Here is a 26,948-nt window from a genome sequence, read left to right on the forward strand (position 1 = left end):
ATCGCTCAAGGGCAGTTGCATCATCAAAGAACACATCCCATGTCAGTTTCTATTGTACAGACACTTCCAGTCAAGCCTCATGACCGGAATTCTACCCCAAAACCCTCATGGTCGTAAAAGCAAACCAGCTCTCATTGGTTATCTTATGACCTCCAAGTACACTTTACTCTAAAAATCTCTCAGTTACCACTCACATACACAGACAAATACACATTAAATAAAAAGCCCACCTCAACACGAGTCACAACTTACAAACACTGCATCCCTGGAGCTCTTCATATGACCTTCAGGTCACTCAGCTCCTCTGAAAATACTCTCAACCTAGAAATTGATGCTTCTTTTCTGGTATTCTCTCATATTTTGCATCTTAAATGCAGTTTCTCTTTCCTCCTCTTCCCCCAAACCCCTCCCTCCTCCCGTTTCCCACCTCCATTTTCTTCAGGTCAAATGGACCTAAATCACTACAAAATCGGGGATGTTCTATACCTTGATCAGAACTCTGTATCTATGGATAATTCTTGGCATCTCCTCCAATTTTTCTTCTACTAAAAATCATAAGTCCATGTCAGGATTCAGAAAAAAGATTTGGGGTCATGATATCACTTCGCGTCTTCCTCTTTGTAATGGGAACAATTCACATCTCCCTTCCTCGCATTCTGCCATCATTTTGTCTTGCTAAAGCTAATTGAGTCTAACATCTTAGCAAAGCTTCATTTGGGAATTTCACATAAAGTTCTTGCAATGGTGGTATGCATTCCAACAACTTGAAAGCATGTCACTCCTCTGCCATTCCCTATTTCTGATACTGTGGTCTCCATGAAGTACTGGGATGAATTCTATCTCATTTTCCCTTTAGGCACTTTTACACTCTCCTTCACATCTTCTTCCTCTATTCCAGTAGTTTTCAACCTGTGGGTTCTGCCACTTGGGGGGTTGAATGCCCTTTCACAGGGGTTGCATATCAGGTATTTACATTATGATTCATGACAGGAGCAAAATTACAGTTAAGAAGTAGCAATGAAATAATTTTGTGCTTGAGGGCTACCACAACATGAGGAACTCTATAAAAAGGGTCATCACATTAGCAAGGTTGAGAACCTCTGCTCTATGCCTTAATGGAGTAAAAACTTCTGAAAAAAATTGCACTGAAAATTTCAGAGTCTAAATTTAGCTATTTCATGTAAATTTGGAGAGGTGACTTCCCCTGGAGACTGAATTGCCTTCTAACTGATGTCTGAGAACAAACAATGACTGAGGTGGAAGTCCTGGAAACTAAACTTTCCACCCATATCTTCGGTTTATATTATGAGTTATTTATTTATGTATTTATGTATTTATTTGCCAAAGCATACCTCTTTAGAATGTGGAGCAAGAGGACCTTGTGTGGTTCTATTTTCCTACCAATTTCTGTCAGAATCCTCTTACTATAGCAGAGCTTCCGTCCATATGGAGAAAGTGTGAGTCTAACTCAATTGTTCTTTAAAAGGGAGATACACTATCTGTGAGAGGTTATATATGTGACAATGAATGCCCATGGTTGGGTTCTTCACAAAAGGGAAATAGAAGTGTGCTAGTGCCCCATAGTGGGCAGTGCCCATGGATATCCCTCGTTTAGCTCAATTGCACATTGTGGACTCTATCTCCCCAATCCCAACACAGTCAGAGGTGACAAAGATCAGAGATTTTGCTCCAACCTCCAAAGCAGTATAAAAGCTAAGGACTCCACAGTGGAGATATAGTTGCTTTCCTGTTTGTTGGTGTGAGCTTATTTATGAACCTCCTTTTAGCCTGGAGTTGGTCATGTGTATGAATGCAACTTGAACTCTTCTCTGCCCTTGTTTGTATCCTGCCTTTGCTTTAAGTATCTCTATGTACAATCCTGGCCTATATTTCCAGAAATGAAGACCTTAAGAGATGGTAGTGCATTTGTAGAGTAGAGCAAGTCGTAAGCAGGTGACAAACATGGGTAATGCAGTTAACGTTTTATTTGACATGAGTAGATAACCAGAGCAGGTTTATGTGCACACAGAAAGTATCTTGAAGGAGTCTCCTGGCAGATGTTGCTGATACAGGAGCCCTTAGCTCAATTCTACAGACAGTGATCTATTTAGGCAACTATTGACTTCACTGTGGCTTTTGCTTTATAATTGACCACATCTCATAAAGCAATGTAATGATGCTGATGACTGAAAGCACAGCTGTCAGCATCCCCAGTGGTAGCACATGGGTTTTCTGCTTCCTTATCAGATCCTTTTTACTGACCGGAAATGTTAGTGGAAAGTCAAGGGTGCTTTGACCATAAATGTCCACCAGGTGGTTCAAACTCACAGCCAGAACTGTGCAAATGATGTTGAAGATCAGAAATAAGACAGATGTTTTGTAGCACAGGATCATGAAATCAGGGTATGGGGCTCTGATCCAGCAGACCATAATGGCCACTGAGGTAAAAATAAGGACTACGGGCTGCATAAAATTAGACAATATTATCAGGCCCCTTGCATACTCAAGTTCTATTGAAATGGTCCAGTTGGAGTTCATAGCACTGTACACTGGCACCCTGGTTATTGAACCTGAATTGTTGACTTCTTGATAATAATAAGCTTCCCACAGTCCAATGTACAACAGGGGTAGAGCCTTGCTGTTGAATTCCCAAATGCGCCAGTATCTACTGGTAGCTAGGCTTATCCCAAAACCCCAGACCAAAAAACTGCAAAGGAGGCTTGTCAGTCTGAAGATCCACTCCTTCACTTCGGCAGAGTTGTAGATGCTGTCAGGAAAGTGTGGAATCAACCAGGAACATGAGGGAAAAGAGAAGACACAGAACAAATCATTGTTAGAGGCCTAAAGAGCCATTTTGTTTCTCCTGTCTAAAAGTTGCATTGAAAAGCTATTTCTATATATTACTCCTGCACATTCTGTAGATAACAATAAAAGAAACAAGGTTGGTGACCCTTCAGTGGATAAGAGTACTTCCTATTCTTGCAAACGACCAGAGTTTCTTTCCTAGCACCTTCCCTGAGCTACTCACAACCACCTCCAGGGGATTTGATGCCCTCTTCTGGCCTCCAAGGGCATGGTACCAACATGCCCAACCCCTACACATACATCTATAACAAAACAAAATAGATTATTATTTTATGTTTTGGTGTGTTTTGCTTGCATATACATGTATGTACCTTTTGTGTGCCTGATACCTGAAGAGTTCAGAACAGAGTGTCAGAAACTGGCACTGGAGTTACAACTGGTTTTGAGCTGCTATGTTGGTGCTGAGAGTTGAACTCCAAACCTCTCACAAATGAGCCATTGAACTCATTTGTATCCATGAAATATAAGTGACTTATTTATACATGTAAAGAGATATATTCATCTTTAAGTGTGAAAGATGAACACAAAACTGTAACTTCAGGGAGAACAGTTATCTATCCAGTTGGCTTCAGTAGTCAGTGACATTCTTATTTGCATATTTGTTACAATTTATAAGATTTTTGCTAAAGAAAGCAATAGAGAAAAGCACAATTAAAATCATAATGGCTTTACCATTGACGATGTATTTTAAAAAAATGAAATATGATAACATATTTAGGTGATATATTCATTGCCTAGTATGTATTGGATACTTATTTCTATCAATAACACACCTATACACACACACAAAGTATGTAAAACAGAAATCATGGCAGACTTTGTGGACATTTTTGTCCTTATGACTTCCTCCAATTTCTATCTTTGAATAACCAAAGTCACTTCATTAACATGTGCAAAGTATGTTGACAAATTTTGAATAAACAACTATTTTCTGTGAAGTAAAACAACATTTTACTTGATCCTGTGAACCATGTTATCAGGATGTCTTATCAGTTTAAATCCTTGGGTGTAAGTGAAAATGATCAGATGGAAAATTATGCCCCAGGGATCTCAGCTTGGTTGTTTTGCAGAAAGGTAAAAGATGGAGTCTTTTTATCAGTAGAAATGTGGACTGTGTCAGTGACTGCATATGAAGAACCGTTTGGGGAACCTACAACCTATATTTTCTTGCTCAGAAATACTTTCTCTTACACACCCACTGTGTTCTAACTGAGTGAAGGCACAGATGTCCTACTTGAAAACTTACACCAACATGATGGGTTTGGAATTGATAGCAAGCTTGGTTAATACACTGTCTATAGCACAGCGCTGAAGGAGAGTGGATCAAGATTCAGACTGTTGAAGACTTTGTTAATTCCACGTCTGATATCTGTGGGGTGGATGCATGTTTATTTTTCAGAAAAAGTTTGAAGATCACAGTATAGGTTTCTCCTTAGCCCTTACCTCTGCCTTTTGTAGTAGTATTTATACATTTTGAAGATGAATTCAGATGGGCTTAGTTACTTAGTAGTAATAAGAAATGTTGAACTGGACAGGGAATTATGGGAGAAAGTGAAGCACCTGCAAAAAAAAGAAAAAAGAAAAAGAGAAAAGTACAGTGATGCAGAGGGTGACTCATATAACAAATCCTCACCCATCACTGGAACACAGACCCATCCTCACAGTCCAGTTCTCTGGATTTGCATTAATGTTTATAAGCATATACGCAATAACAAAACCTTCAGTCCTGCAAGCCCCCATGCCTAACTCAGACACTATCTCCAATCCAAAGGAAAAGCTTGTTTTCACCAAAGGAATCTCACTGGGTATACCAACTACTCTTTAGAACAGGCACCGCCTGCATTTGTTTCTTGTTTTTCTTCTTTGGCCCTTTCTCCTTATAGTTTGTTTATTTTACCTATTCTGTTATTTTTTTAATCATCTTGGGATATCCATTTGCTTTCCAGTGTGAGAGAGAATGAATGGGTGTGCATTTGGAGAGACGGAGAGTCAGGGATGATCTGAGAGGAGTTGGGGGAAGGGAATCCATTACCAGTAGGTATTGTATGCAAAAACATTTTTCAGTAAAAATCTTTCAAGCCTCATGAAAGTGAAATAACAGGCACATAGCAATGATCTCAAACTTTTGTAGGTTAGGAGTAAAGTGCAAAATAGTGAAGTAATATACTTGAATTTAATACTTTATAGAGATATAATGGATTATCCAGTCTCACGATAGTTTACAGTCAAAGACAGTGCTCCCTGGCTCTGCTAAAAGTAGATAAATTTTATTCACATAGAAACTTTACCAACAAATACATGAATTGTATGATATATACAGCAGTGCTCAACAGTGGTCATCCCTATGTCTTATAAAAGGGAAAGTGATGACTGATAGAAATTTGTGAAAAATAAAAAATACTCACCTCTTTTTCCTTTTTATTTCAGCTTGAATAAAACATTTTATGCACAATACTTTTTTATAAGAAGAAAAACACAGAACTGCAAGAGAAGGTGTGAGACTGTTAAAAATCTTTATGCATTGCCAGTAGAGCAAGCAGGCAATGTAGAAAACTAGATAGTTATCCCTCATAGGCTAGAACAGAGAATTACCATAAGATCTATCATTTTAGTTTCAGGGCCTATTCCCTAAAGAATTCAAGAATCATCTTGAATACATGTTCATTCAACAACATTCATGGCACCCTTCTCAGTAAGCAAAGGTGTCATCCATGTGCATGTTCCTTGATGGCTGAAGACATATACAAATCTGAAGGGGGAAATTCTGACTTTGTTTAATATGTGAGATCTTTGAGAACATAACAGTATGTGGATAGAGAAAAATCACAGAGAAACAATTATGGCATCATTTCCCACTTATGAGACACCCCATAGGGTGAAATGTACAGATGTGGAAGGTACAGTGGGGGTTACCAGGGACTGGACAGTGGGTGAGGATAAATCAAAATGAAAAAGACAAAAAAGTTCCAGAAATGTCTATAAACAAACCACCTTAAGTCAGTGAACTGTATACTTCAAATTCAAGATAGCCAGTTTTCTGTTACATGTATTCCCATGGTAAAAGTGTACAGCACCAAGAGGTAGAAAAGTGGAGAAGTTCTGGGAGGAATTGAGGGGGACCAAAATAGGATAAAATACAATGCATGAAAAATACTGGGAAGAAATGCTTTTTTTAAAAAAATAATATAGTTTATAAAGTCCGATGATGGATTCTATTTATAGAAGGAAGAGAGGGATAACCCCATGGTTTGGCAGCACCATCATTTGAGTTATTGAGTCATAATTTAACCAATTCATTTCCTGGTCCATGCTCAATAATATAACTGATACATAGAAAGGAGGATGTGATGATTCACACCACATGATTCAATTCTGGGATTTGTTCCTTTTCAAAGGGACCTTCAGAATGACTTACCTCAAGATACAGAACACAGAGCAAGAGAGGTAGCATTAAAAAGACAAAGATGACTGCATATCAAGGGCGATATGGATTGAGATGAGCAGGTTTGAGGAACATCCAATGGTGTTGAAGTTCTTCCTGAAGACCATGAGCTGTTTAGACCACACAGACATCCAAGAAGTCTTAAGACTCTTCAAATTATTTTCCAGAATGGACAAATGACAGTGGTTGCTTAGTACAGTAACTCTAAACATTCTAATGTTTCCATGACTATTTGTCTTGGGTAGTGGATTCTGAGCAGTAAAAATATTCTAAGTCTTGGAATCCTAAAGAACTAATACCTATTGTATTATTTGAAATGTTGAAACATCTTTCTCAATCAGAAATCTTTTTTATGGTCCCATATAAAATAGCCAGTGTAATTTATGAAGGTCATAAGAGGAAATTGATAAAAATAAAAGGAAAGAACCAATAATAATATTAGTGTTAATAGTTTACTAAATTATTAATAAAAATATCACCTGCAACTGAAATACTTTGTCAGCTAAATGGTCCTGGACTTGAGAAAGTGTACTTTCCTTAGGTGACTGGTCCTTGTCAAGGTGTCTATACTCTAGTGGAGGACCTGAGCACAAGAATATAAGAAGAGCAACAATTAGATTCTATGGTTGAAGTAGAGGGGGCATGTATTTGGAAAGAGGATGTGATATGATATTGGGGCTTTACTAACCAAACAAGTGGGAGACCTGGATGACATGAACTTTAAGCCTTTGAAGAAAAAAATTTAAGAAGATATCAGAAATGGAAAGCTCTTTCATGATCTTTGATAGGTAGGATCAACATACTAAAAATATTAATCTTACCAAAAGCAATCTACAGATTCAATGCATTCCTCATCAAAATCACACCACAATTCTTCACAGACCTCAAATTCATATGGGAAAACAAAAATCACAGGATAACCAAACCAATACTCTACAATAAAGTAACTTCCAGATGTATCGCATTCACTGATTTCAAGCTCTACTACAGAGTTACAGTAATAAAAACATCTTGGTATTGGCATAGAAACAGACAAATCTACCAACTGAATCAAATCAAAGCCTATGACATTATTCCACACACCTACGAACACCTGATTTTTGACAAAGAATCCAAAATTTTACAATAGAATATAGAATGCCTCTTTAACAAATGGTGCTGACATAACTGCATGTGAGCATGCAGAAGAGTGCGGATTAACAAATGACACTGGCATAATTGGCTGTAGACTTGTAGAAGAATGCAAAGGGATCCATTTCTATCCCTGTGTACAAAAGTCAAGTACAAATGAGTCAAAGGCCTCACCTCATCATAAATCCAGTTATACTGAACCTGATACAAGAGAAGTATCTTGAGAAGTAACTTTGAATGCACTGGCACAGGAGATTACTTCCTAAATACACCAGTAGCACAGACACTGTGAGAAACAATTAATCAATTGGACCTCCTGAAACTGAAAAGCTTCTGTAAGTCAAAGAACAATGCCAATAAGATAATACAGCAACCTACAGAGCACCAACCCCACATCTGACAGAGGGTTGATCCCTAAAATATATAAAGAACTCAAGAAACTCGAAATCAAAATGCCAAAGAATTCAATTAAAAATCAGATACACATCTACATCCTGGTAGGAATTTATTATGTTAGAGAAGAATATATACAAAGACAAAAGAGAAAAAGAAAGCAAAGAAACTATGTTTCTTTTGATGGGATGTTGCTCAATTTTAGAACAATCATAAGTCGATTCTAACCTTGATTAAAGGAATTCGAACCTATAATTCATGACACTAGAGAAGCTCAATAAGAAGGTGATTCCGAAGAAAATCATGTAGTTATCCTCCTGGATATTGGAAGTAAACAAGATGGCCATTCAAACTTGGGTACACGGGGGTCGGGGATGGAAATAAGGGAAGATGGTTAGAGAGAAGGGAGAAGGGGAGGATTGGGGATAGCTTGGGGGAATGGGATGGGGGAGGGAGGAAGTATCAACATGGAGCAGGGAAATATATATCTTAACTGAGGGAGCCATTTTAGGGTTTGCAAGAGACTTGAGGGGTTTCTAGGTCCAAGGGGAGGTCCCCGGATTGTTTCCTTGGCAGCAGAAGAGAGGGTGCCTGAAATGGCCTTGGCTCATTAACTTACTGATGAATATTTTGCATATCACCATAGAACCTTCATCGGTCGATTGATGGAGATAGAGACAGAGAACCACATTTGAACACTGGACTGAGCCCCCAAGGTCCAAATGAGGAGCAGAAGGAGGAACACGAACAAGAAATTCAGGGCTGCATGGGGTATGTTCACCCACTGAAACAGGGGACTAATCTAATGAGAGCTCACCAAGGCCAGCTGAACTGGGCCTGAATGAGCACGTGATCAAACTGGATTCTCTGAATGTGGCTGACATGGGGGCTGTCTGAGAAGCCATTTGTAATGGCACTGGGACTTGTTTCATCTGCTAGTGCCACAAGTACTAGACTTGTGGGATCCTAGTCTGTTTGCCTGCTCACCTTCCTAGACCTGAAAGGACACGGGAGGAACTTGAACTTCCCACAGGGCAGGAAACCCTGACTGCCCTTAGGACTATATAGAGAGGAGGAGAGGGAGTGGGGGGAGTGGGAGGGTACTGGGAAAAGGGGAAGAAGTGGAAATTTTTATAAATTAATTATAATAAAAAAGAGCAACCTAAATATATTCTAATTTTGAATATATTGTTGTAAACTTCAGAAGCTCATGTGAGAGAATTCAAATGTCAGTGCTCTATCGAGGGGGCAGACAGCGTTTGTTCTTCTTCCCTGAGTTTCTTTCATCTTGTTGCAGTCTTACAACATATACTTATGTACATGTATTGAGTTACTTTAACGTCAGAGCAGACTGGTCCCACATACATCCTATCTGAAATAACATTTTCAGGATGATCAAGGTGAAGGCAAAGACAATCCCACCAAGTAGGATGAATATGATTTTTATGGTCATTTTTTACTTTGTTTCTTAAGAATCAGGCAGGGAGAAACATCAACTTCTGGATCCTGTAGGCAAACTGGAGATGTCTTGGGTTAAGAACCTGCTTTTCCTTCAACATCTGTGATACTTGCAGGCGTTGCCTGCTGTGCAACTTTAGTTATTCCAGCCCTCTGGGTAGTTCAAGCTCCTCACCCCTCCCTCCAGGTCCAGGAAGGTGATCATCCAAACAGAATGGATCCCAAAAATCCAGTATATGCAGAGGAAACAAGTCCCAGTGTCATTGTCAATGGCTTTTCAGGAAGACTCCAGGCCAGCCACATTCAGAGAATTCTGCCTCATTCAGAGAATCTGGCTGGATTACATGCTTGCTCAGTCCCAGTCAACTGGGCTTGGTGAACTCTCATTAGATCAGTCCCCTTGTATCAGTAGGTGATCGCACCCCTCCGGGGAGTGATTCCTTTTTCATGTTCTTCCTCCTTCTGCTCCTCCTTTGGACCTTTGAGGACTCAGTCCAGTGCTCCAATGTGGGTCTCCATCTGTATCGCCATCCCTCATCGAATAAAGGTTCCCTCTGATCTTGCCTTCCTTGCACACATATTCTTTCCTTCTGCTTCTCGTTTGGACATAGGGAGTAATTTTTCAAATACAAGAATGCTACAGGTGGTTGAAGTATCTAACTGGAAAAAAAAACTGTTTACAAAACTCATTTCCTGGTAATAAAATCAATTGATCCTATGCAGAATGCTTTAATGATTGTTTCTATTCTTGTTTTCTAATGGAATTTTCAGAAGGGATTATTTCTGAATCCCTTCACTGACATGAACTGGTGACATTTCCTAAGGTTCTCCGTGACCATCTGTCATTGTGGATAAGGGGTTGGCAAAGCCAGTTTGAAGTTATTGACTGAGAGATTTAGATCAGAGCTTCTGAATTCCTTAGTAGAATTTGCTCTCAGTAGGATTGGGGGGATTCTTGGATGGGTTTTCATACTTAGTTATCTGTAAAAAAAATTCAAATCTGTGGTTTTTAGTAGCCTAGAAATATCAACAATTTTTCTCTGGATTTCTTGGTTCTAATAATGAACAGATCTTCCCTCAGTTAACATATATTGGAATGTGTTGATGGGTAGTACTGTTTATTTATAAAAAATATTTTTTATAAACATTTATAAAAAACATTTATAAAAAAACAATTTTTTATAAACATTTATAAAAAATGTTTATTTTGCAAAATGCTGACTGAGTGAAAAAATGAAACATCTTGTCTGCTGAACTCAAGAGTAAACTCAAACCCTGTCTTTGATATTTATTTAATAATATTTCATTTGCAAATTTAAGAGCAAATACAAAGGCAGATAAGGTTTTCCACTAAGGAGGAGGCTTAGTCCATTTTGGATTCTTTGTGCTCCAGACGCACTCAGGAGAGTGACAATGATGAGGATGAGGAGAAGAAGGTACAAGGGCATACCAGCATGCCTTTGATCAAATTCTCACCCACTTTGTATCTGAGTCACCTGACGTGGGTTAGCAGACCTATGTGCTGAACCCTGACTGAGTTTGACATCACCAACCTTTTAACTGAGTTTGTGAAGATGGAGAACCAAAAATTGCCAGTTACAGAAGGTCAGGGTCCTGGACTGATGGAAGCCAGACATCAATACTTTACAGGTATTGCAGTGTTGGATGTGTGTGTAGGTTCTTTGCTACTCTCCACCATCAACAGAGATTCTTCAGTTAACTGATATTATACAGCTCTTTGCATATATTGTATGTGTGCATGCCACACACCAGCAGGCATCAAGTTATACATGTTTAGCCTGTAACTCACTGTGGGTGAGTCTGTTCACAAGTTTCATAGCACAAATCTCAGAAAACATGGGCTAGGACAAGGGAAAAATATTTTCAATACACAGCAGGGCAGATGTACAAATGAACTCACAGGGGTTGGACAGCATGTGTAAGACATATGCTAGACCATGTCATGGCATGAGTAAGTAAGTGGCAGAAAGGAGCCTGACATGAGTAAATAGGTGGCAGACAGAATCCTGGTTTAAGAAAGCAGGTAGCAGATAGAATCCCGCCATGAGGATGTAGGTAACATGAGGTCAATTCTTTATGAAGGAGCCTCTAGAAGGAGACGATTTTCTCTAAGCATATTGCTCCTTGTTCCTCAACGTGCTTCAGTGGAGAACCACACACAGGGACTTACAGCTGTTACAAATTAAACCATTAATTAAAAAAAACCTGATTTTCTTTGATTCCGAGTCCACATTTATGTCCTTTCCTGATCAGTCTGTTCTGTTTACTCTTAAGTCCCAAAGCCTAATGCTGCTATCTGTCACAGCTTACCCTATGACATGCTACTCCCTCAAACTTTACCCACCTCGAGTTCCTACCTCTTTTTGGCACATCTCTTATGCTTCTTAAACAGCCATCTTCTCCTCTTTCCCACCCCTCATCTCCAGTCCCTTCTTCTCCCAGGAGACCAGACCATCAAAGTCTTGTTCTGAAGAAATCCATCATTTACCAAACAACACACCATGTTCAAAACTTTTTATTTTTAGACCAAGACAAATTTCATTGGAAAAGATATCATGGACCTAAGGTATCTCCGAAAAAAAAATAACAAAGCATTCCTCCCAACACAATTTTATGTCTGCCTCTCCACAGTTTGTGAATTTCACTTTAACAGATCTTGACCAAATCATAGACGTAGATATGGAAGTCATTATCAAACTTGATGAAATACACAGAAAATTTAGTGGGAACTTTGTAAATTATTTTGCCTGTCTTTTGGGTTCTGTCTCCTTTATTGTACTGCACACATTTTCCTGTCAAGACATCCATGCCTGCTTCCTCTTCTGGAGGACACTCTGGCATGATGTGGAGGTTGACTTCAGTGTAGATGGTGGTAAAGGTACAGGACAGTATCTTTCTTGTTTGAAATGTAGAACATGGTTGAAATAGTTGTCACCTCATCTGGGGCCATCCCACTCGACTCATCCATAGAGCCTGATATGAGGTGGAGTTTGCCTTGAATGTAGTCCTTCAGGAGGTCATAAATGTACAAGACAAGATCTTTCTTGTAAGTACTATAGTACCAGGTCTTCATGTTCGGCACTTCCTCTAGGACCATCCCTCTTCACTCATCCTTAGAGCCGTTTGTGCCCTCAAATATATGTTTCACTGCTTTGCCAACTGTGATATTTGCAAATGAGTGTTTGTCACCTGAGGAAATGCCATTTTATTAGGCAGTATCCTAAGGTTTAAAATCTTTTTATCATTGTGAAGCTCCAGTCTGTAGACACAATCAATCCCATCATACTTCAACAAATAGACAGAGGGGTTTATAGGCAGTTGATCTAGAATGATGGCATCCCATTGGGTGACTGGTTCATTGCCTTCCTTCCATCCATGAGAAATTCTGTGGCCGACAATATTCTCCATGGTCTTGAAAGGCCTGACCGGTTTTTGCTTCTGGAGAGGTGAGCCATCCCTCTTCTGGAGTGTTGGCCCACCTCTCATACTCAGAGGCATCTTCAACATGTCTTTAGACCTAGTGCGGTTGGCCACAGCACTCCTGGTCCACTGTCTTGTGGCTATTGTTCTGTGTTTGGGCTTCATACTTATCCTATCTCTGAGATGGAAGAACTCGACTCTTTAAATTACATATGAAGTCATTGCTTCCACCATGAGTGCCTAAAAGGAAAAGAAGGAGAGGACATGAGGCTAAGACTCTTTTCTGGAAGTACTTTGTTGCAGGTGATGAAGAGAGTGCTAAATAGGTTTGGATGTGTAAATGTAATTTTGTCATAAGACAATAGTAGGAAAATTAGCAAAATATCCTCTACAGCTCAGTGTATCTGTCTCAGAGATGCATTCTTGCTGCTCAGAGGCAATTCCCCTCTGTTGGGAAACCTGCTTTCTGACTGAATAGGTCAATGAGAGGAGGCAGTATGCCTATCCTCCACATGAGTAATAAAAATGTGCGCAGAATGGCAAAGAAGCCAGAACGACAGTCATACCTCTCCTTTTACCCTCAAGCCATGAGTCAGGTGGCTGCACACAAAAACACTTGCCCAAGATCATGGCACTACTGACTGCAAGCTTTCTCTATTGTGTCTCCTGATCTAGACCCAGGTTAAATACATAAAGTTATTCTGTGAAAGGTACATTGGGCCACTTTAGCTCTTGATGCAGGGACTTCTTTATTCACACATCCCTGACCACCTCCCTTTGCCTGCCCTATTGTCTGGGAGGTTCTGGGCCCAGGAACAGTTCCTTCTCCTGCACGGAGGAGATCCACTCAGAGTCAGTCACAACAAAGTTTAGACCAGGATGCCAAGACTCTCCTGGCTGCATTTGAAGGACGGGTAGGGCAGGCACCAATGCAAGAATTCCTCCAACCATTAGAAGGGCAACATAACAACACCAGAATCCAGGGATCATGCAACAAGGAGAATTGAACAACCTTCTCCAGAAAAATATAGAAGAAATCGACTTTAAACGGAACTATACGAAAATGATAGAGGAACTTAAACAGGAGGTTCAAAACTGCGGTAAAGAAATGGAGATAACAAAAACAAAAGCAGATGAAATGAGGAAATCTCTCATAGATGACCTAGAAAATCAAAAAAGAGCAAGGAAAAAGGTAAGGGAAACAGTTCAAGATTTGAAAAACAAAATGGAGGTAATGAAGAAAACACAAACCGAGGGAAAGCTGGGTATGAAAAATCTGGATAAACTAACAGGAACTACAGAGACAAGTATTACAACGAGGGACAGTGGAACTGTTATACTGGGAGATTACCAATGCCAGCTGAACTGGGGGTGATGGAGCATGTGATCAAACTGAACCCTCTGAATGTGGCTGGCAATGGGGACTGACTGAGATGCCAAGGACAATGGCACTGGGTTTTGATTCTATTGCATGGACTGACATTGTGGGAGCCTGGTCTGTTTGGATGCTCAACTTTATATACCTGGATGGAGTGGGGAGGACCTTTGTCTTGCCATGAAGCAGAGTACCCTGACTGCTCTTAGGACTAAGGGCTAGAGAGGGAGAGATAGGTGGGGAGAGAGAGGAAAAAGGTAGATTGGGAAGAAGTAGAAATTTTAAATAAATAAAATAATCATTTAAAATAAAAAAATAAAAATAAAAATAACAGATCCAGAAGCTACATGTGTACTTACTGACTCTCTGACAGTTGAAATTTTTTACATAAGAATACAAGAAGAAATGTGACCTTAAGATTAGAGATGCATCAATGGGTGACTGGTTCATGCACACTGACAGTTTTCAATCATTTGACTATAATACTGAGGCATGGATAAGAAAAGCAATTTCCAAATATTTGAAGAAATATCAAGATACAAATGGTTTTAACTGTGGTAGAATACGACACCTGGATTTTAGACAATGCATTCCTACAAATACTGTTTCCTGTGGGAATTACACAAAGAGAATGTCCCAAATTTCTGGACCTTTTCAAAGATGTGGCAAAGGCATACATTTTATCAATGAATATAGATAAACAAGCGTCAAACAAGGCATCCAATTAACATAAAAAAACTTCTAGGTAGGGCTCTCACAGTCCCCCAGGTCAAACATAATCCAATCACTCCCACACTGTGGGGTACTTGTCTCCCCAGGAAAATTAAAATATCCAGTGCCTGTTGTAAAACCCACACTGTTCTGGATTAATGAATAAACAAGAAGGATGAATCAAACATTGCAATAGGATCGAGAACACATATATTTTGGTAGATGTCTATGCATGATCAAAACTCAAAGATGAGAGTCCAATTCAATAACATTTTAATTGATGGATTACTGGTCATGGGAAGTAATGTGAAAATTTTTACTCCAGAGTCTTGGCATGTGAATTGAACTCTTCAGGAGGCAGATGTTCATTTATTAGGAATTGGAGTCCTATCTCAAGGAAATCAACACCAGATATTGTTTGGATATATAGGACCAGAAAGAGAGAGAGGAAATCTGAGGCCATATGTGACTAAGTGAGAAGTGAATCTATGTGACTGTGATCTGTTGCAGCAAAGGAATATGCAATTTAAAATTCCTGCAGTCTCAGAAAAGGAACATAAACCTACTCATATTTCAGTGAAGTATATTGAAAGATACTATAAATCTTTCAACAACCATTCAAGTTATGCAAATATAATAAATAACAACTAGCATAAATTCAGAAGATATCAACAGCCCTACCTTTAAAATTGTTAACAAAGGATCAATATAGGTTAAACAATGGCCTTTAACAAAGGAGAAACGATGGGTTTTAGAATCAGTGTTATATGAGAAACTAGATGCTCAGAAAACTCAAGAATTAATTCTGTATTAAATTCTTTTTATTGGTAGTTTTAAAGTAATATTGAAGAGAAGGCTCTTCTAAAAGGGGAAGTTTAGTAGACAACACGGTGCTAAGATTTTGTAAGTCATCCATTGTAAATAATATACAAGCAATTTCCTAAATTGGTAATTTCTATCAACATGGAAGACATTTTGCTATCTTATTCTGATATAGAATCTGTAGAAAGAATGTTTGAAGGAGTAAGAAACATTTGCCTATTTGGGAATTACAAATTGCTCCTGGAACAAATACAAAGAGGACAGGATATAAATTTTCTTGGATATAAATTATGTTTAGAGAAAAACAGAATATATAAAGAGCAAATAAGGAGAGATTTATTACAAACTCTTAAAGATTTACAAAGATTGCTAGGACATATTTCCAATCTACAGCACACATTTGAGATTCCACCTGCTCTAATAATTTATTTATTTATAACTTACATGATAACAAAGACATACATAGTCCTACCAAATTAAAATTGGTATTGAATAGACTTATCTTTGATTGAAAAGAAATTCCAGAAGGTACATATGGATAATGTGGACCCAAATATTAAGTGTCAAATTCTGGTCATTTTACTCTCCCAATAAGCCCGTACAGGAATTTTGATATATGTAAGATATTCTGTGGAATGAATATTTCTACCAAATTTCCTGAGTAGTGAAAAATAAATAAAATATAATGATGTAAAAACACAACTGACAGAATACAGACAATTCTCCCACACCACTTTTCCCTCTTTAAATAGATAAACAAATAAATAAATAATTAAATATACAAAGGAAAATATTCATAGTCCATATTTTGGGAATGTGGCTGTAGTATTCCAGGATACTTCCAGCTCTTTGGGGGCACTAATAATCTTATGGGGACCTAAAGGAAATTTAGAGTTATGATCAAGTCATGACTAAAGTGTCCTGTGAGACTTCATCATCTCTGGCAGCAGTCTTGAATTTGTACTGGATGAAGTACTCTGATATCAGGCCATCTGTTCTTACCAGAGATTTCTCAGGTGGTCTCCCTTTATCAAAGTGCTACCTGAGAATTGTCTGTATTATGTCAGTCATCATTTATATAAATGGTGGCTGGTCAGGCAGGAGGTGTATGTGGGAATACCAGACAGGAAGTAGAAATGATGCAAGGAGAGCAGGAGATTTCTGGGGAGGAGGAAATTGATTCCTCCTACTTTTGACCAGATCACTGAAGCAGGATATGATCTGCCCCACTGAAAAAGGTACTGAGCCACATGGCTAATATGGATCAGAAAAATGGGATAATCAAGATGTGAGAGTTAGCAAGTAAGAGACTATACCTAATGGGCCAATCAGCTTTATAACTTACAGACTCTTCTGTGTTATTTTTTGGGGGCTAAACAGCTTGGGGAACTGGGCAGGACAGAAAATCCCCAACAAGTAGGCCCTTCATGTTACAACCCAGAAAGGAGTGGTGAACTTGCTTAAATATGGGATGATCCTTGGGGGTTCCTGACTCATGAAAGTGTCTGCATATATTCTGCAGGATACAAAAGAAAGCGAATGGAAAACTGCCAATATAGGTGGAACTGTCTTTGAAATTTCATGCTTCATTGAAGAGTTTGTTGGACAACAAACCTGAAGATGGATGCCCCATTGGAGCAGCAGATCTGATCTTTGGGTGACTGTCCAGGCAGTAACATGTCTATAACAATTCTAGAGTTTTGGAAGTTGATCACACTGTACTTCCTTTTTACTTAGATCCTTTTGGAGTATTTGATGGTGTTGAAAAATTTATAGTCATAGTTTTTTTAATTATGGTAAAAGAAGGTGTAGATATAAATATTATAACTGAATTTTTTTACTTCCAAGCTCTTTGTTACATATACTATTACTAGGTTAAATTTAAAGCTTTTTTAAATTTAAATAGTAAAGGTCAAATGGTATGGGAGATCCATCTTTCTATGTGTTGCTTTTATTGGTTAATAAATAAAGAATCTGGTTTGGCTCATAGAATTGTTGAAGGAAGGCAGAGTCAGAAAGAATTATGGAGCTGACAGATTCAGACATGCTGAAATTTGCCCATATGCCACTGTCACCTGGCGATACACAGGTTAATGATGATTGGTTAATTTAATATGTAAAAGTTAGCCCTTAAGAAATTAGAGTTTATGGGCCAAGTATTAATTAATTAATACAGTTTCTGCTTGATTGTTTTGGTTCTAAGGTATTCGGATTGCTGGGAACCAAAAATGTACCATCCTCTGTCTTCAAATGCCTATCATGGAAACACTAAAATCATAAGTAATTCTAACAAAATGTGATTTTCACAATTTAAACCATTGGGATAGTGTCAGATTCAAAGACTGTACAGTATTATTTTTTACTTCACTCAAACATTCCTCTAGCAAAATTGAAACCACCCTAATGGTCAGAGACTATATGTATAGAAATATAAAGGAATGGATAGAGACTTCTTCCTGATGAATTGTTTCTGATATGAGTGTAAAGAGTCCATCTCTATCTCTTCTGATAAATTTCAGGGTATTTTACCTGGTGGTAGTATTGGCGTGTTTCCCTTCTTTGAGTTGTAGATTTGTAGGGTTGTCAGATGATTGTGTTATATTGCTGGCACAGGAGGCAGGAAAGATATAGTAAAGAAGACCAAAGGAAGAAAAAAGGCACATAAATATGAAGGAACTATTTATATATTTAGAGATGCATATTAATATTTTTGTAGATTAATATGTATATATTAAATTTGCAACAATAACTCTATATATACATATGATAATCTATGCTCATATATATATATTCAAAAAAGTCATGGGAACTGGTGCCATGAATGTTCAAAGAAATTTACTTAATTGGTTTTGCAACTACAAATGTTCAAGATTTTATTGTATTATTATTAACTAGTTTAAAAGGAAGTGATATTACCACTTTCGATGACTGTATTACCCATTCTCAGAACTCCAGTGATTTGTATCCTTTTTTTAAGGGTTAAGGTCCCTTGTTATTTTGCTGTTACACTTTGGAACTTCTGTTGCTTTTTTGTATGATAAGTTTGATATAATGGTAGTATAATGTAAGACAATAAAGAACATTCTGGCATTTACTGGATATGCCACAAACATGTCCACAAACATGGAGAACTAATATAATAATAGTTAAATTTATGCAAATCTGAGATACATTGTTTAAAATTACATTGTGCTATCAACTCAAGGATATAGTCCAGAATCACCAATCCCATTGAGAACCCAAGAATTGAGAAATGGGAGTGATTAGAGAGATCAGAAACACCCATGGACACTTTACTGTTTATTTGGTGCGACTTTGTTCTCTGCAGAGAAGCAATTGAATAATAACAGGAAAGAGCCTTCTTTTACAATATCCACATATATTTCCCTTGATTGATAAAATTTTACTTTACACCCATAATAAGTCAGCAAGGGAACTCAGAGAATATATCTTCTATTTCATCCTGGTCAGGAACATGTTTTTCAGTTTTCAGTCAAAGCAAGAAAAATGCTGTGCTGTTTTAAAATGTCGGCTTTCTGGGCCTCCCTTCCAGGGCAAACTCTGACTCCTTCAGGCAGACTGTCTGACTGAGTGTGGTCTGTGAGCAGAATGCTGTAGCTTGCTTGCCGGAGAGATCTTGAAATACTGTAGAGTTATGGCAATAAACGTGGCTGCAGCTAGTATCTCTGCACTGAGTTTGAAATTGCAAAAAGCTAAGGAATGGAAAGTATCCAGCTGTCAAAGCCCTGACTTTCATCCTTCAAATACTGCTTAGTAAAGACTTGTGTATTCAGAAAAGTGAGATATACATAAGGAGAGATTCAAACAGGAAGAGAACCCCTAAACAGTTTACAACGTCTTAAAAATACATGCTGTATAAAAGTTAAAGTTCTTAAAGTAAAAAAATAAGAGAGTAGTTTGGTGTGGTGGTACACACCTTTAATCCCAATGCCTGGGAGGCTGAGGTAGATTGAGCTCTCTGTTTTCAAGGTTTGGTAACATACACCTTTATCCCCAGCACTGGGAAGGCAGGGACAGACAGACCTCTGTGAGTTCAAGGACAGTCTGGTCTAAGATTTATTCCATGACAAAGTTATACAGAGAACCTGTCTCAAAAAATAAAAGTAAAAATGAAAAAAATAGAGGTTAAAATAAAGCCACCTTAAGATGGAAAATACACAGAGAATCTTGATACTGTATGCCTTTGTGTTCTCTTTGAATTGTTTGAATCCTAAGGAAGGAGCAACAGCTGCTAACAAGACTTTTGTTTATAATTGTTGCTGAACTAATCCAAGATAGGTATTTGGAGAGTACTTTGGCTTCAAAACCGAATTCAAAATGTATGCAACATTGGAGAAGGGATTTTGCTTTTGTTTCCACAGAAAATGAGAGGCTGTGCATTCATTCTGATCTAAGAAAAATAAGATTTGATCAAGGAAGACTACCTGAGAAATCCCTGGTAGGAACAGATGGCCCAGATGTCTGAGTTCTACATCCAGAACTGATTCAAGACTGCTGCCTGAGATGATTGAGACACAATGCATTTTACATCAAGACTTAATAACTCTAAACTTTCTTTAGGTCCCCATGAGATTATCAGTGCCTCCAATTAGCAGGAAATAGTGTGGAACAATGCCTATATTCCCCCCCAAAAAAATGGACTATGGATATTTTCCTTTGTTAAAACATAAAGATTGGGAAATGGTGTGGGAGATTGTCTGTAATCTGTCAATTATATTTTTAATAAATGCTGATTGATCAGGCAGGAAGTATAGAAAGGAAAACAAAACATGAAGTACAGGTGATGCAAGGGGAACAGGAGAATGCTGAGAAGAAGAAAGTCCATTGCTCAACATTCCTGCACAGAACACAGTGAATTAAGATGAATCCTGCCCTACTGGAACAGGTACTGATCCACAAGATTAACACAGACAAGAATTATGGTTTGCCATAAGATGTAAAACTTAGTTAATGAGAAGACTGGGCTAATGGCCTAATCAGTTTAATAATCTTATGGAGTCCTCTCTATGATTTTCTTTGGAGTATACTGGCTGTGGGGTGCCAGGCATGACAGATACACCAACAAGTCGGCCCCTCAAGTTACAATTAATTCTAGAATTCTGCTAACTGCACTGGAAACTAGAGTCTACAGAGATATCCCTGGACTTTTAAACATTTGGGACTTCAAATACAGAATGAAACGTGCCTTTTCCTCATAAATAAAGGACCCTTTTAATTCAAATGCTGACAAGGGAAACAAGAAATATACTGATTATATTACTAAAAAAATTTTGCTTCAAGATAACATATCCTCAAAAAACCAAGCTGCTATTGCCTAGTTTCACTCATGTGGATCAATTTTGAAAAACACCCTTGTCCTTTACCTGCCTACCACACAAAGCCCACTAACGTAGGTAATTTTACCAACAATTGTTTGTCACAGTTACATTTCTGGGAGGGTATTCAGTTTAAAGACTGTGCAAGAATACCATTTTTGATCAATTCAAATGACAGTAAACCAAATATTGAGAAAATAATATGTGTGTATGTGTGTTTACATATAAATGTATCTATGAAAGATATGAATATATATGTAAAAACTCATTAGATGGAAATATTAGAGTAGCCTCAGAAAAAGTCTGCTAACAATGAGACAAGATACATTTCCCAATCTATGCAACAGTGCATCATAACACGTTGTCATGGAGAGGACTCTGGGATGTTAGCCTTTTCAGGAATACACACTAACCTGACATATCTATATCTATATCTATATCTATATCTATATCTATATCTATATCTATATCTATATCTATATCTATATCTAATCTATATCTATATCTATATCTATATCTATATCTAATCTATATCTATATCTATATCTATATCTATATCTATATCTATATATATATATATATATATATACTGAAATTTCACAGGAGATACTGACTCTCTGGATTCAAGATTTGAAATACCTTCTGACAGTGTATGTTGTGCACTTACCAAATTTGAGATTAACACAGAACACAACAACCTCACTCCATTCTAAGAAATGGCTTAAAACTTTGTTAAACACAGGTAGATTAAAAAAATTCTCTACCCTTTGGTGGATAGTGTTGATTCTATGCACACCTGATTCAAGAACTTTACTTCTTAATGGGGAGAACCTACACAAACAAAAAAAAATGATGAACAGCTCCTTCACAGATTATAATCAATGAAATTTTGTACCCTTGCTTGGGTAATACTTTCATTTTCATGACCAATGTCTAAGGTTTTGGGCTTAGGTTGATTGGGAGACTAATTTAAAATGGAATCAGATATTAATTGTCATAATTGGTCACATGCCTCTGAAGAATAAAATACATAATGAGCACTACATCTCAGATTCCTAGCAGCTTATTGGTCCCAAATGGGCAAAAACATTCTGCCATTTTTTCCAGGCAGCAGCACTAATCAGAGTGTCCCAATATAATCTACCTACCTTCCTCGGTCAACCCATTAACAAGATCCTCGAGCCCATAATTTACTCCGGAGATCTTGTCATTTTCTATTTCCCATGTAGATCTATTTAATCTCTTTTAGTGTTGTCATCTTTGTCTATGTTCTCTGGGATTGTGATTTGTAGTCTGCTTTTCTTTGCTTTATGTTCAAAAACCACCTATGAGTGAGTACATGTCATAACTGTTTCTTGGTCTGCATTACCTCACTAAAAATAGTGGTTTTTTTAGCTCCATACATTTTGTTCTACAAATTTCAAGATGTCATTTTCTGTAGTGTAGTATTCCATTGTGTAAATGTATCACATTTTCCTTATCTTTTCTTCAATTGCTGGGTATTTAGGTTGTGTCCAGGTTCTGAATATGACAAAAAAGCTGCTATAAATATAGTTGAGCACATGCCCTTGTGTCATGATTGAGCATCCTCCTCCTTTGAATATATACTCGAAAGTAGTTTTACCGGGTTTTGAGGAAGGTTGTTGCATAATTTTCTAAATAATCAGCAAATTAACATTAAAAGAGGTTCTACCACCTCAAGCATGAATTTCTTGTGGGATTTATCCACCTTCGATCTGGAAAATGGTAAAAGTTTTGGCTTCAAGCACTAAGGCTTCCCAACAGCATAGTTTCCATAAGTATCAGTAGTCCGAGATAATGTACTTTTCTTGCTTTGGAAATGTTAATGGAGAAGAGAGAAAAAAGTTTTAGAACAAGAAGGGAAAGAAAATAGATTTCACACTTCCAAGATTAAATTCTGGGAGAGGGTCATTACTCCAAACCTCAGAAACAGGATGGCTACAGCAAAAATACATTGTTCCTATGTAGCACAGCAGCAATAAATGCTTGGAGAAGGATTCAGAAGCCAAGAAAGAGGATTGAGTCATATATCAGGGTTAAATAGGGTCAGAGAGAACACTTTAGTGACTTCTTAAAAACATTAAGGCTATAAAAGTAGGAGTGACAGGCCGTGAAGCTTGATATATTAAAAACAAAATTTGACTTTTGAAAATGTCAAGTTAGAATATAAAAAATTTTGGGGTCTTTACTGCTCACATCTGCACACCATAGGTAAATGAATTTTACATACAATAAATGTTGAAACATTTGACTGAAGCACTAAGACTATGGTAGGAAAAGTCATTTTTAGTGGTATGAGGAGACACCACAATGTCAAATGTTTTAACTGTTGTAGAAAAGGACATCTAAGAAGCAACTTTAGATAAGATATCAGTAGGAAAAATGACTCCTCTAGGTATGGTAAGAATAGGAGGAGTCAGTCTTCTGGTAAATATAGGAGGTGTGGCAAACGCTGACATTGGACTAATAAATGAAGGTCAATAAAAGACTAACAAGACAGTCTGATACACTGGGAAACTCATTGGGGGGCTCTCACAGGCTCCACTGTCAAATAAATTTCAGTCAATCTCTGTCATGTTGAGAACATTGCTCATCAGGAAAATTAAACAATACTGAGAGGATTATAAAAAACATAAATTTATGGATGATGGAGTAAACATGGAAGATGAATGAAAAACTCAAATTGGAAATATGAAGCTATATTTGCTCATACTTCGAAAATGATCAAAAGCTAATCAAAGAGTGCATATAAATGATATTGCAATTGAGGGCTTATAAGAAACAGATGCTGATGTTAGAATCATAATTCTAGCTTATTGACATGCAGATTGGCCTCTTAAAGATATTCATTTCCTTGAAATTGGAACCTTGTTTCAAGTGACACAAAGCACAAATTGGGTTGAAATTATAGAGCCAGAAGGACAGAAACAAAGTCTGCTGTCATGTGCATCTAATATCACAGTGTATTTTTGGGGTCATGATTTATTGTAGCAATAGAATTCTCTAGTTAACATTCATGTATACCACAAAACTCATATTTCTGGAAACAAAATCATAAGGTGATATTAAAAAGTCACTAGCCATTCAGTATGTGCAACAAGACAAAACAGTGGTCAAACAATCAGAATTACTAACAGCCTTGCCTTTAAAATGATTAACTGTGAAACATATATGGCTTAAACAATGGCTTTAACAAAACAAAATTCAGGTTTTAGGAGATCTGATAATAAAGCAAATAGATGTTACCACATTGAATAATGAACAAAGTCTTTAAATTTTCCAGTATTATTGTTAGAAAGAAATCTGGCAAATGGAGAAGGATGAGAGATCTAAGAGCTCTCAAGGTGATTCAGCTATAGGCTCTCTACAGTCTGGAATTCCTCTGCCTTCTCTATTACCAAAAGAATGGAATATTGATTTAAACTATTTCTTCACTATACCTTTCCAAGAGGACAGAGAAAAATTAAAGACCTCAATATTAATCTTACCACTTTGAACCTGATAGAAGAGAAAGTAGGAAATAGTCTTCAAGACATGATCACAAGAGATCACTTCCTAGGGAGAACTCCAGTAGCACAGAAAATAAGAGCAACACTGAATAAATGGACCTCTTGAACCTGAATATCTTCTGTACATCAAAGGACACTCTTATTAAGACAAAATGTCAACCTACTGACTGGGAGAATATCTTCAACAATGACTCATCAGACAAAAGTCTGATCTCCAAAATACACAAAGAACTGAAGAAACTAGAAACTAAAACTTTATTCAACCCAATTAAAAATGGGATACTGAACTGAAAAGAGAATTCTCAACAAAAGAAATTAAAATGTCCAAAAGACACCTAAGGTTATGCTCTACCTCTTTAGTTATCAGGGAAATACAAATCAAAACAAAATTGAGATACCATCTTACACCTGTCAGAATAGCTAGAATCAATAACAACGATGATAACTTATGTTGGAGAAGATTTGGAGTGAGAGGTATGCTCATCCATTTTTGGTGGGGGTGCAAAAATGTGAAGCCACTTTGGAAATCAGTGTGCCAGTTTCTAAAGAAGTGGGGAGTCACCCAACCTCAGGAACCAGTAATTCCACTCTTGGGTATGTACCCAGAGATGTCCTGTCATACTACAAAAGAATTTGTTCAACTATGATCATAGCATGATCACTATGTTCATATGTTCAACTATGATCATAGCTATGTAATAGCCATAGACTGGAAACAACCTAGGTGTCCCTCAAGAGAAGAATGGTTAATGAAAGTGTGGATCATATACACATTGGAGTTTTACCCAGTGGTAAAAAGCAATGATATCTTGAATTTTGCATGCAAATGGATGGAAATAGAAAACGCTTTAATAAGTGAGATAACACAGACCCAAAAATAGAAATATGGTATATACTAACTCATAAGTTGATCCTAGCCATAAATAAAGAATATTGAGCTTATAATTCGTGATCTTAGAGAAGGTAAATAAGAGGGTGAATCCAGGCAAAATTTGGTGCATGGAGATCTGGGGGTGGATGTAAGGGGAGATTTCTAGAGAGAACTTAGAAAGGTAAAATTCAAGAGAGCTTGGTGGAATGGGATGTGTGGGATAGAGGAAGGGTGGAAATGGGAGCAGGGAAGTAAATATCTTAGTTAAGGGAGCCATTTTAGGGTCTGCAAAAGACTTAACTTTAGAGGCCTTCCTGGTCCAAGGAGAGGTCCCCTGATTTTTCCCTGGGCAGCAGATGAGATAATGCCTGATGGTCTTGTTCCATAGCCACACAGAAAAATATCTTGCAAACCATCATAGAATCTTCATCTGGCCATGGATGGGGCTAGAGACAGAGACCCACATTGGAGCACTGGATTTTGCTCCCAAGGTCCAATTGAGTAGCAGAAGGAGGGAGAAGATGAGCAAGGAAGTCAGGCCTATGAAATGTGCATCCACACACTGAGACAGTGGGACTGATCTAATGGGAGCTCACCAAGGCCAGCTGGACTGGGAATGATGGAACATATGATCAAATTGTACACTCTGGATGTGTTTGGCAATGAAGGCTGACTGAGAAGCCAAGGACAATGGCAATGGGTTTTGATTAGACTGCATGAACAGACTTTGTATGAGCCTGGTTGTTTGGATGCTCACCTTTATGGAACTGGATGGAGAGGGAAGCATGTACTGAACATATTTGAAAAATGTCAAAGAAATGGGTACTTTTCAGATAAATACCATATACCAAAATCGAATCAAGACCACATAAACAATTTAAATAGACCTAAGAGTCAAGAGGAAATAGTAGCTGTCATCAAAAACCTTCCTACAACAAAAACCAATCACCAGACAGTTTAGTGCAGAATTCTACAAAGAAGAGCTAATACATAAACTCCTCAATGTGTTGCTCATAACAAAAATAGAAGAGTCATTTACAAATTTTTCACGAAGCTATAGTTACTCTTATACGAAAACCACAGAAAAACTGAAGCAAGAAAGCGAATTAGAGACCATTCTCACACATGAACATCATTCAAAAATTTTAAATAAAATATTGGTAAACTAAATCCAAAACACATCAAAAAATCCATTTTGAATGATCAGATAACTTCATCTCTGAGATGCAGGACTGGTTCAACGTACAAAAATCTATCAATGTAATCTAAGACAATAATAAACTGAATATATATCCTTATTTATCACCTTTCACCAACTCAAGTGTAAATCAATTAAAGACCTCAATATAAATTCAATCACACAGGATCAGACAGAAGAGAAAGAGGAAATTAGCCTGCAATACATGGGTACCGGAGTCCACTTCCTATGTTGAACCGAGTAGCATAGTCAATAAGAGCAACAATGAATTAAAGGGACCTCCTGAAACTGGAAAGCTTCTGTAAAGCAAAGGACACAATCATTAAGACAAAAAGGCAACCTTCTGAATGGAAGAAAATCTTCAGTAACCCAAAT

The 26,948-nt window shown here is 37.6% G+C and overlaps 1 protein-coding gene and 1 long non-coding RNA gene across 3 annotated transcripts; both read right to left on the minus strand.

The window, feature by feature from the left end:
• Positions 1-2,009: 2,009 nt before the first annotated feature.
• On the minus strand, positions 2,010-6,500 carry LOC148117544 (uncharacterized). 2 transcript variants are annotated; one of them, XR_015736929.1, is made up of 3 exons: positions 6,281-6,500; positions 4,309-4,425; positions 2,010-2,767 (listed from the first exon to the last, which is right to left on the minus strand). It is a non-coding gene; the product is annotated as an uncharacterized LOC148117544 (long non-coding RNA). The 2 variants fall into 2 exon arrangements; XR_015736930.1 differs by lacking the exon at positions 6,281-6,500 and adding an exon at positions 5,271-5,359.
• Positions 6,501-11,956: 5,456 nt separating this feature from the next.
• LOC148117545 (spindlin-2-like) lies at positions 11,957-12,398 on the minus strand. Its single transcript, XM_087903207.1, has 2 exons — positions 12,312-12,398; positions 11,957-12,172 (listed from the first exon to the last, which is right to left on the minus strand). Exons 1-2 carry the CDS (start codon positions 12,381-12,383, stop codon positions 11,957-11,959), a joined length of 288 nt encoding a protein of 95 aa, XP_087759333.1. The 5' UTR covers positions 12,384-12,398.
• Positions 12,399-26,948: the final 14,550 nt, after the last annotated feature.

This window comes from Myodes glareolus, chromosome X (assembly GCF_982192425.1).
Source record: "Myodes glareolus chromosome X, mMyoGla1.1, whole genome shotgun sequence".
In the NCBI taxonomy this organism is placed as follows: domain Eukaryota; kingdom Metazoa; phylum Chordata; class Mammalia; order Rodentia; family Cricetidae; genus Myodes; species Myodes glareolus.

Bases quoted from the DNA above. Each gene is read 5' to 3' on its own strand.
- LOC148117545 (XM_087903207.1), bottom strand. From the start codon at position 12,383: ATGAAGACCTGGTACTATAGTACTTACAAGAAAGATCTTGTCTTGTAC. The intron at 12,173-12,311 runs ATTCAAGGCAAA...ACCACCATCTAC, and splicing joins ATGACCTCCTGAAGGACTAC to ACTGAAGTCAACCTCCACAT.